Source organism: Octodon degus, unplaced genomic scaffold (assembly GCF_000260255.1).
Source record: "Octodon degus isolate 3935 unplaced genomic scaffold, OctDeg1.0 scaffold00006, whole genome shotgun sequence".
NCBI classification, from domain to species: Eukaryota; Metazoa; Chordata; class Mammalia; order Rodentia; family Octodontidae; genus Octodon; species Octodon degus.
The window spans coordinates 32,233,223-32,245,247 of NW_004524582.1; the positions used below are offsets into that span (position 1 = coordinate 32,233,223).

Genomic DNA, 12,025 nt, shown 5'->3' on the forward strand with positions numbered 1-12,025 from the left:
TAGAAGTATGGGCATTTTTAGTGGTTCAAGTAATGTCCATTTTTTTAGGGAAAAAAAAATACAACATTCCAAGAATGATCTGTTTAATAAAATCCTAACACTGACTTCAAGAACCATGTTAAGTGTGAACCAATGTTCATCTACAGACTCCAATATGTGTGGCATTAACGTAGTAGGATAGGTTAAAATACAGCCCTTCTGAATCAATACAGCTACCTGTTGTACAGTGAGCCCAAAAGTCCAACTTATGAAGTATTTCACCTCTGCCCAGCTGCACTGACAACTGGCGCTTGTGTGTTCACAAAGAGATGTGTGGGCCTTTCAGGACCCCCACGAGGAAGGAGTGAAGTGAGTGGCCCCTGCAGGCCGCAGGACATGGACGGTCTCCTGACCTCTGGGGCCTCTTCCCCAGCTGCCCTCCTTACTTGCCCACCATGATCCAGGCTGGGAGGTCCTGGCTCTGGACAGCACATCCGTGGGGTAGCAGTGGGGGCATGTCCAGGACTCACCTTTTCCCTCTGCCCAGCCCCTTCCCCGAGCAGTCACCACACCCAAGTCCGCCGAGCTCTGATCACTGTCTCTCTGTGGCCTTGCCTCCTTTCCCCTGCCTCCTCTGCCTAGAAGGAATCTTGTTTACTGCTGTTACTTTGCACTGTGACACCACAATTTTCAACACAATCAAACCTCACCCACTGCAGTCCTCTAGAATTCTGTAATTGGTAAGTCAAACAGACATTTAGACTCATCATTGGTTTTTCAAGATTGGACAGCAAACAGATTCCTTTAAAAGGAAAAAAGTAGGGCCAGCCTGATACCTCAGCAGACTAAAGCGCCTGCTTAGGCAGAGTGCAGTGGCCGGGGTTCGATCCCCAGCGTGCCGTGCCGGCCCACCCCCGGGGTGCACTGAGACGGTGAATGAGACTGGACATGGTGGCGCATGCCTGTAATTCCAGTACTTAGGAGGCTGAAAACAGGAGGATCCCTATGAGTCTGATCCACATAGTGAGACCTGTAGACTCTATATCTTCTGTACTAAATGTAAAATAAAAATCATAATAAAGGAAAAAAGTAAAGTTTTTAAGGAAGTCATACTAGGTAGGGGCTGGGAATACAGTTCTGTGACTCAGCGCTTGCCTAGTACATGTAAGGTGCTAGGTTCAAACCCCAGCCACAAAAGGAGATCTTAATGGGAAACTAGTTTTTGTCCAACAATGTTAGACTGACTGCCCTGTCTGATGAGCTAAGGCACTCCCAGGAGGAGACTCACCGCAGCACCAGCGGGGGTGTGGATGTGCACAATGCACTTGACATCTGGCCGAGCAGCATAGATGGCAGAGTGCAGCGTGAAGCCAGCCTGATTGACGCCAAGGTTAGTACTTCCACGATCCACTATATCACCTTGTAGATTTATTTTGACCTGAAATGAACCACAAAGATGTCAACAGGACCTCAAGTCACCCCAGCTGGAAACTACGTGAACCCAAGCTCAGGCGTTTGAGCTCCTCAGGGTCCTTCTCCAGCAACATGACCAGTGCTGTACGTTTGCTGCACCCTCCCGGTCCCGGGGTTTACATGTGCAGCAGTACGCAAAGCCCATAGGACCCTCGCAAACACCTTACCAAGCTGGACGCAGTCACTTCACTGTAAAGAAGCCCAAAAGGAACAATGAGGAAGTGCTCCTGCTCAGAATTCACTCTGGTCTGTAGGGAAAACAACTGAGTTAGCTCCCAAGTGCCTCTGAAATTACCTGCATCTCTTTCAGGCCACAAACTTACAGGGGAGGTACACAGTGCCTAACACAGAGCTAAGAGGTGCTAGAAGGTGTTTTTATGCTAAATGGTAATTTAACTTATGAAATATATAAAGTGTTTCTCCAGGCACAACTCACTCAGGTCCCCCTTCTGTCCCTCTCTTGGACAGAAGCTTTCTTTCCCCCATATATTCTGCTCTTCAAAAAAAATAAATAAATAAGTAAAATAGTGTTTCTCCATCACATTTATGAAAACTGACCACAAAGGCCAGGCGTGGTGGTGCACAACTGTGCTCCCAGCTACTTGGGAGCCTGAGGCAGGACTACCACATGTTTAAAGCCACCATGCGTAACACAGTACAACCCTATCTCAAAAGTAAAAAATGTGTGTGTGTGTATTAGGGAAAACAAAGGCAGCTCAACAGCAGCACTGGGACAAGAGTGAACCGCCCTTGCTCACTGCACATGCAAGCGGTTTCACAGGTGAAAGCAGCCCCACCCCCGGGGATAAGAAGGACAACTGCTTGGTGAAAGCACGAGTGAGAGCGATCTCCTTTAAAAGTCGCTACACAATACCACATCACTGCTCCTCGCACAGTGTATTTCTTTCTCAGAATTCATTCAATACAGATTTGATAGCATGTATCAAACATATGCTAGATGCCAGGAATATAGCAGTTTAAAAAAAGAGAAATCTTGCCCACAAAAGTAAATTCACTCATAAATTCACTGATTTTCATCTTTGATTTTTGTTTGTCCGGTTTTTTTGAGACAGGGTTTCACTGCATAGCCCAGGCTGGCCTCGAACTCACAGGGATCCTCCTGTGTCAGCCTCCCCAGTGCTGGAATTACAGGCATGCAACACTAGTGCAAAATCTAGTTTTTATAATGCTTTTGGGATAGACTCAAAAGACTTCCTACAGATTAAATTGGAATATATACTACTACTGAGTTAAGAATCAATATACAATCCTCTAACAGCAGGAATTAGTGGCCTCATTCTGTGCCTCTAGGGACCAATGTCAGTTCTGTGCCTCTAGGGACCAATGTCAGTTCCCCAAGCAAAGGGCAGAGATACAGAATGGGCTCCGGATGGTCACCTCAAGTTCAGCATTCCCTGGGATCCTAAATGGAACTGAGCCAAGCACCTGCTGCGTTCTGAAGGTGCTAAGCCTCGACAGCTTCCCATCCACACTAGGACAGAAAACAGCCACCAGCTAAGGGCCACTGAGAAGGAACACCCAGCCCCAAGTGCCAGCTGGCTCGGACAGGCCTGTCCTCCTCCCAAATCCAATGCGATCTCAAAGACCTAACTCAGACAATGCGCTCCCATCCCCTAACACCTGCTAGCACTTTAAATCCTTTTAGCAGAAAATCCCCTATGACCGCCTCTCAAGGAGAGGGCAGGATGACCTGCATTCAAGTTAATCACACCTTCTGAACTGCCGCTCATCACAGGTCTGGTGGTAAGCAGCATTTTAGAGCCCCAAAGAAAGTGGAGCTACAATGAAAGCCGCAGCTCACACTTCCCATGGCTGTGACATCTTCACGGGACTCACTCTTAGCCAACGTACCGCATGCAGTCTTTCTTTTTTTTTTTTTTTTTTGTGGAACTGGGGATTGAAATCAGGACCTTGCGCTTAGCCAGGCACGTGCTTATTCTACTGAGCCATCTCCCTGGCCCCCGCATGCAGTCTTCCTTAGAGCATCCTGTCCAGTGTAATCAGAAGAAAGGTCAGCAGCCTCCCAGTGGTTTTCCTCCTCCAGGAAAGGAGCTGCACCCGGCTGAGCTAACGGGCCCACTGAGCCTGCATCAGAAGACCCTGGAGAGTTCTTGATCCAACTTTACAGAAGCAACTCAGCCAAAGGGGCTCTCATGCCCACCGCGTGCGCCTCAGGCAGCACAGCAACAAACAACATACAGAATGCAGGAAGGCCATGACAAGGAAACAGCATGCACAGCGTGAGCGACACCATTGCCTGGGCCCGACTGTCAGCCTGCACTGCCAGAAGTCAGCCCTAAAAGCAATGCAGGCAACAGACAGGGAAAGGCAGCTCTGAGTGCTGGCGGAGAGCACCACCAAGTCCCAGAAGCACAGCACTCTGGTCACACAGGTGGCTCCAGACCACCACCTAGGGCTGTTTCAGACTATGAATCTAGGGCAGCTGACAAGTATCCGCGTGGTACGTACAGAAGGAAAAGCAGTCTCAGTGGCTGTCCCACTGGCCAGCTCAAGAGACAGAAGGGGAGGCAGGATCATGACTGTCTTTTGAGACATCCGTGTAAGGTATGCCTATCATACTAAGCAGGCGTTACATTAGTGATTTGAAACATCCAATAAAATAAATGAAATTAAAAAACTGTAAGTTTAAAACAAGCTCAAAAACCAAAGGAAGGAGCCAGGCATAGGAGTGCATGCCTGTAATCCCAGAATCTGTGAGGCTAAAGCAGAATGATCACTGCAAATTCAAGGCTAGCCTGGACTATACACGAAGACTCTGACTTAAAAAAAAAAGTGACTACAAAAGAAAAAAAAAAAGGAAGGAAATAATTCAAAGAACAAAACTATCTCTAGAAAGGAAAGGAGAAACAGGCAAGGAAAACAACAGGATTGGGGCCAGTCAAATAGCTCAGCGGATTAAAGCACCTACAAGCAGGCAGGGCCACGGGTTCAATTCCCTAGGCCTGCCGTGCTGGTCCCACCCCTGGGGCACCCTGAGATGGCAATAGAGATTGGGTGTGGTGGCACAGGCCTGTAATCCCAGCTCATGGGAGGCTGTAAACAGACAGATCACTCCAAGTCTGATCTAGTAGTGAGACCCTGAACACCCTGTAGACCCTTACCTAAAATACAAAAAAAAAAAAAAAAAGGATTCGAAAATGGCCACAAGGGCAAAGGGTCCCATTTTTTTCCTGAGACACAATAAGGTTATTTGCAGAAAAGGGGAGATCAGAAGGCTGAAAGTGCAGAAAAGCCTTTACATGCTGGTGGATTTGCATGAAGACATGCCGTGGCTGCTGGGCAGCGGGGCCTGCTGAGATCAGCCGCCAGCCTTAGGAGCTCACTGCGAGGCTTTTTGCAGCAGCCGGGTGCTCGGATCCGGAGGGATGGAGGGCAGCACCATCTCCTGGCACAGCCCCAAATACAGCAATGCTTGGGTGGCACCAGGCACCCAGCAGCGCGTAACTTGGGTAAACTGAGGAACAGAACAGGGCCAGAAATATCAAAAATGGTTTCAAAAAGCTGGAGTAACTGAAGAAACAGGTGTGACAGAAGACTTTGGTCAGAGTTGGGAAGCAAGAAGTTCATTCCTGGGCTTTTAAGCATTAAAAAATATATATATATTAAGAACTGCCTATAATTTGGTAAACACTCATTTAGTAGGTTAGCATACAAGAAAGAAACCTTAAAGAACAACCATCCTCTTAACTTTGACCAGAACTCAGCAGTTCTTAGGTCAGATATTCTGTAGGTTTCCTGAAGCCCAGTGCTTTGCATCCGCAGCACAGGCTCAGGCACAAACCCAGAACAATCAGCGCCAGCCCGGGGCCAGCCCTGGGCGCTCACCGTGATGTGGTTGTAGATGAGCTGAGACCACCCGAAGAGGTCGGCCAGCCTGTAGAAGGCAGCCAGTTTACACCGCAGCAACTTCTCGCCTTTGTCATATGCGATGGAATCAGAACCTCTGAGGTCATTCACGGGGGTCACCATGCCGAGACCTGAAACAATGAAAGCAGAATTCAGGTATTAATAATTCTTGCCAGATATAAGTCAAATAACAATAGATCTAAGATATGTATCTTATAAGACTGTACTCTCTAACATTAATTAAATCAGAAATAAGTAACAAAAAGGGAGTCAATTTTGTGGGATAAGGCACACTTAGAAATAAATTTATAACATTAAACATATATATTAGAAGTGAAAAATTAAATCTTTTTATTAAAGCAAAAGTTGATCATTCAAAAAGATACAAAATTTAAAGTTAGTAGGATAAAAATAAGATAAATTTAAACAGTAAAACAAACCTCTAGCCATGCCTACCAACAAAACAATGGAGACAGAAAAACATAGCAGCATGGGGCTGTCACTATGCTCCTGGAAGGCCGCAAGGCTAGTAGGGGGATGTGACCACCACTCCAGCAAGCTGCTCACTTGACAAAACAGATTCCCCAAAGCTGACCAGAGCAGACACACCCAAGAACTCCATTTCTGCCAAGCTGAGATTGCAGTCACAAAATGTCCACGAAGAAAGCTCGAGGCCCAGATGTGCCTGTGAATTTCATCAAACTTTTTTTTTTAAGGATTTTTTTTTTTTTTGCTCCGAATGCCTTCAGGCCAGGTTTGGCTGGCTGGAGTGTTGTGGGGATCGAACTACAGCAACCTGAGGCTGACAGCTTTGTGGAAGCAGCCACTTGAAGAACTGAGCGAAGGGGCAGGCCCCCTTCATCAAACTTTTGAGGGAGAAACAATACCAAGGCAAGAAAAACTCTTCCAGAATATTCTCCAGTTCATTCTATAAGGCCAGCACACCCTCACACCAATGGCATACAGTGACATTAGATGACACTGGAAGGAAAAGCCCAATGTTTCTCATGAAGCTAAAAAAATACTTCATACAGCTTTAGCAAATAATCCAGTAATATACAGAGTTAAAGAATCATGACCAAGGGCCAGGGAGATGGCTCAGTAGAATAAGTGCTGCCCTGGCAAACGCAAGGGTCTGAGTTCAATCCCCGGTTTTGCCAAAAAAAAGAATAATTATGACCAAGCCAGGTGTGGTAGTGCATGCCTGTAATCCAAGAGGCTGAGGCAGGATTGCTGTGAGCCCAAAGCCAGCCTAAGCTACATAGTGAGACCCTATCTCAAAAAAAACATGACCAATAGGGTTCCCCTGGAGAGTATCAGGTTGGGCCAGAACCCAAAATCAAGAAATGTAATTCATCATCCTGTCCTGAAGAAAAAAACCTATGTGATCATTTCAATAGATCAAAAGACACACTTTACGAAATCCTGTACACATCTGAATACAAGCTCTTAGCAAGGTAGACACAGAAGAACACGTCCTATTTGGATAAAGGATATTACTAAAAACCTACATGGACATCAGCGCAAGGGTGGAAGGCAGAATAATGCCAGACACATACCCTGGCACTAGCACTGAATCCTGCACTGTGGCCTCTAGTCAGTGTAGTATACAAGGAAGGAAAGTCAAAACAAATGCTGAAAAGGAAGAAAAAAGTCTATCTTCCTTCACTTTTTGTGGTACCAGAAATCAAACTCAGAACTTTGCACCTGCCAGGCAGACGCTGCGCCACTGAGTTATATGCACTCACCCTTCCTTCTTTTTTTTTTTTTTTTTTTCGGTCTGTGTGTGTGTGCGCACATGCACACAAGTATAAGATAATTAATTTTTTATTATTAAATGCTATCAAATGTCCTGAAATGCACTAAGAATCCATGTGAAAATATGAAAACCTTACCAGCAGCCTTTGTATTTCAAGATGGAGATTTCAGCCAGTAAATTAAATGTGATTTTTTTTTTAAAGGTCCTGGAGATAAATTTGGAACCTTACACATGCTCGGCAAGCACTCTACCACTGATCTACACACCTAGACCCTTTTTAAATTTTTATTTTGAGAGAGGGTCTCAGTTGCTCAGATTCTTAAGTCTGCAATCTTATTGCCTCAGCCTTCTGAGGAGCCGCAACTACAGGCATGTGGCACCCTGTGTGGCTAAATGTGATCATTAATACTCGGCAGGTAACAATGCATCACACCTCGTGAAAGTCAATCAACTTCTAAGCACATCACAGGACGGACAGGGCAACAGCAGCCACCAGTGAGCTCGTGGAAGCTGAGCCCTGGGGCTCCATCAGATCTGATGCCTGAACCAGGATGCCACACCAGCTTGGATGCACCGCTGCCCACATCACCATGCACTCCGTCCTGGGGAGGCTAACGCCACGGTGTCAACAGCCAGGACAGGGCTCTACCAACACAGCAAACTGCCCTCCGCATGCATGCACCCTCCTGGCCTCCCTCCACTGGCTGCTTCAGGAATTTCTCTCTCCTCAGTGTGCAAGGAGAAACAAGGAAAAGTAGGTAAGAAATGGTGGTGAGTAAAAAACACTGGCATGGCAGAAATGATTTAACCAAACTGGCCCATTATTCCAGAATTATCGTTTCTGATTAGTTATCTGAACTCACAAAGGGCCTAAGAAACTATATAGAAAGTCCTTGCCTTAGAAACAATCAAATCTCACCGGTTTACTAGAAAAAGACTCCTCGAGTCAAGATGCTTCAGGGTTATGGCCAACCTTCTAACACGACTAACACACAACTGTTTTCAAAATAATGAGCACCGTGTATTGCAGTTGTATGCCCACACGCAGGCTTCTCCCTGGCCTGCGTAGAAAGTCAAAAACTACTCACTCATGTTTAAGGCAGCCATCCCTCCCTGAGGGGCTGCCGGGTAGACGCTGGGCACATTCGCCGTCATGAAGTCTGCAATCTGCTGTAACGCCAACAGGCCTGTAGGATTCTTCCCCTTCCTGAACTGTTCTTGTATCATGGATTCCAGCTCTTCACAGAAAGCCTAATAAAATGCATAGGAAGAGAGCGCACTGCCATTTCTCTCCTGCTGGGGTAAGCGTAGCTATCATGGCAACCAATTCTTGCTTCTATTCTATGCTGGAACATCCATTACAACTGGAAAGATAAACTGACGCATTCTTTTGTGGTAAGTTATATAGTAAAAATAAAAACTTGAATAGGGGTTCTATTTCTACAAATATATATATTAAGGAAATAATCAGGAGAAATGTGCTCAAATATATATGTTCATATGAACGTTCATTTCAGCATTACTGACAAAAGAATAAAACAGTCTACATTTCAAACAACAGAGGACTGATTTGGTACCCTGGGAATTTTGTGCACGCATTCAACTCGAAAAGCTAGAAAGAAATTAAATGACATAAAAACTGTTCTTGATAGGGTTTTTTTTAAAAATAGAATTTTGAAGGGTCATAAAACACTAGTTTTTGTAAGTTAATACATAAACAGAATAAAAGTTAACACATCAAAATGTTAATTATAATTATCTTAGTGACAAAATCATTACTAATTTTTCATGCCATTTTGCAATTTCCAATATTGTCTCCAAAATAATTTTGAAATGAATTTGCATACCAAATACATACATTCTCTACCATTCCTAGATTATTCAAAAAGATCCCACTGGATTGGTGGTGACCTTAACATAAATTCACTTGTAACAATAGATATTTTAGAGTTTCCCAAGCTACATTAATGTAATTTTTTCTTTGTTCCATAAAGAAATACGTGTCAAGTACACGATATGGAATATGAAAGTGTGAGCTCCCTGGGTGAGGGTCCACACCAAGCCACAGGTACCGTAGGACTCACTTATTTCACACTGAACTGGTTTCTAGTTTTCACTGCTTCAGCTGCAGAGAGACTACGGCAGGACACTGCTGAGGACAGCCCAAGCCCAACCCTGCTGGAGGAAGCACGCAGCCACACGTGCGCTGTGTTCACACACAAGTGTCAGCCAGGCACCTCCCAGGACCTGTGATAAGGAACACTGAGACCACACCTGCAGTCATGCACAACGGAGTGAGACCTGGCACAAGCAAGAAACAAACCACACACACTGCTGCGACTCCTTAAGTCCATCACGCTCATGTTAGCCGACCCCGTGAGCCAGGAAGCTCCTCTTCTGGATTCCTGTGTGGCCAGCTCCTTCCTGGCAGAGTTGGGTTAAATCTTCCCTCCCAGAGAAACCATAATTCTACTCAGCCTAAGCACCTTGCTGCTTTTGGCTTTATTTTCCTGTCTACCTTCTTAAGCTGGAATGTCATGTGTGAGGCCTGATCTGGGTGATTACACACATGCCCTACATATGTCACCACTCATTAAGCAGCAGGCATGGTGGTGCATGTCTGTAATCCCAGGCGCTTAGTCCACTGAACTATCTCACCAGTCCCATAGACAGTGTTTCAACCAGCTACGGCCATCTGCGTGTGCACAGGCTGCATCTTCAGGGAATGAGGGACAATCTCAGGAGACTGAAGCAGAAGGATCACAAGTCTAAGGTCAGGGGCTGGTGAGATGGCTCAGTGGTCTAAAGCACCTACTTGGAACAAGCTTAGCAAAGCACAGGGACCGCGGTTCAATCCCCCAGCACCACATGCCAGGTAGCCCCGCCCCCTGGTGGGCTGAGCTGGCCACATACACATAAATAAATAAAAAATTAAAAAAAAAAACAAGTCTAAGGTCAGCCTGGGCAACTTGGGGCTTGTCTCAAAATAAAATGTGGGGGTAAATAAAAGGGCTAAGGATGTAGTTCATTGGTAGCACATACAAGGCTCTGGATTCTATCCTCAACATGGAAAAAAAAAACACCTTACCAAGCTACATACATAAGATCAGTGTACCTGACTGTATGTAAGTCATATTTTAATAACAAGTCAACCAAAGCTATTCATTACAGGCCTTGTATGCCTTATTTACTGCTAAATCCTTAATTCTAACCCATTATGTCCCCACAGCACATAAAACACAACCAGTGCTTCCCCAAAATACTGACAGGATAAAGCAGGAACATGTTAGAAAGAAAAAGAAAAAGAAAAAAAAGTCCATACAGAGCGGCAGCAGCAACACAAGACCACCATGACGACTGTTGCACATTCCCTGAAGACGCAACCTATGCACATGTGGGTGGCCGTGGCCAGTTCAAACACCAGCTTGGGCTAGTGAGCTAGCTCAGCAGACTAAGTGCCTATAGGGACCAAGGTTCAATCTCTGGTACCACATGCCACGCCAGCCCTGCCCCCAGACATACTAAGCCAGCTACTGAGACCAGGCATGGTGGTGCACACCTGCAATCTCAGCACTAGGAAGGCTGAAAATAGGAGGATTACGAGTCCAAGCTGCACAGTGAGACCTTGTACCAAATACATTTAAAAAAAAATGGGATGGTGAGATAGCTTAGCAGTCTAAAGCACCTGCTTAGGCAAGCTTAGGCAGGTATAGGGGACCCTCAGGGCACGCTGAGCAGGCCAAAAAAAAAGAGAAACAAATATACATATACATATACATATACATATACATATACATATACATATACATATATATTTGTCCAGGCAGAGTGACCAGGACCTGAAATGCTAGGGACCACATGTGATTCAGATCTGGGAGTTTTTCAGAACTTGGAACCTTTTGCATAGACCTTATGGAGTTATGGATCCCTAATCTGAAAGTCTGAAATGTTCTGAAATCCAAAACCTTCTGACTGGCACAATGCTCAAAATGTTTCGAATTTCAGCTTCTTGGGTTAGGGATGCTCAACTACACTATAGGGGAAACAGGAATTTCTGAAATGCCCCAATAAATAAAAGACCCCTGGAGAAACACCACGACGAAAAGACGCAGCACATACCTCCTTGTCGCGACCCTGAAGAGCTCGCACTGCCTGGCAACACGAGCTAACCTGAAGTTTTTCCACAGACATCGCACATTCACAAGGCACCCACTTCCTGTGTGAAGACTGACTGATGCCACCACTCAGACAAATGCACAAAAAATAAGACACAAGAGGGAAGCCCACATTTGCTCTGGGACACACTTCTCTTACAGGACTTTGCAGAATCATGGACACCCTCTTCTTCTGCTCCATCATATTGAAATCCTGGCGAAGGTCTGGCGCCATGTTCCTCTCCCGCAAGTATTCTGGGTTGTTCTCATCCACTCTGTCAAAGTACCTCTCCTTGTGAGGGGCTGTGGTCGGGGGTGGTGAAGTCACCACTGCAGCCCGAGGGTCACCATTCATGGCACCACCTTTCAAGATTCCTACAAAATCAAAACAAAAGGAAACGCTGTGTGTGAATCAGTGTTCTATACCATTTTGTCATGAGCACATCAGCCTGGTAAACACGTGCAGACGCCTAACAGTGGGAGGCTTCTTTGTGGCTCCAGAGGCGCAAATGGATTCTCCACTGATACACATCCTGGCCATTGTTTTGCAGGAGACAATAGCAGAGCCATCCAACAAGCTATGATGTCCACAGGCACCCACAAAGAACTAGACACAAAGATCCTGAGCAACCTACACTTAGGATTTGCACTCACGATTTACCCCACACACATCACTTCTGAAGAACATCTGATTTCTTCCTTCTGCTCTTCGTTTTCTTCTTTCTCTCCTTTTTTGGGCACTAAGGATGGAGCCCGGGGCTTTATCCATATA

At 45.6% G+C, this 12,025-nt stretch overlaps 1 protein-coding gene across 14 annotated transcripts in view; it reads right to left on the reverse strand.

Moving 5' to 3' along the window:
- The window catches only part of Add1 (adducin 1), a 31,952-nt gene extending 20,326 nt beyond the window's left edge, over positions 1-11,626 (reverse strand). For all 14 annotated transcript variants that reach the window (XM_023700039.1, XM_023700036.1, XM_023700038.1 and 11 more), the window contains exons 1-5: positions 11,414-11,626; positions 8,188-8,350; positions 5,320-5,471; positions 1,620-1,700; positions 1,268-1,417 (exon numbers count right to left, since the gene is read on the reverse strand). In XM_023700039.1, coding sequence (XP_023555807.1) covers positions 1,268-1,417; positions 1,620-1,700; positions 5,320-5,471; positions 8,188-8,350; positions 11,414-11,608 — 741 coding nt within the window. In that variant the 5' untranslated portion in view covers positions 11,609-11,626. The remainder of the gene's footprint in view (positions 1-1,267; positions 1,418-1,619; positions 1,701-5,319; positions 5,472-8,187; positions 8,351-11,413) is intronic.
- Between the last annotated feature and the right edge of the window lie 399 nt (positions 11,627-12,025).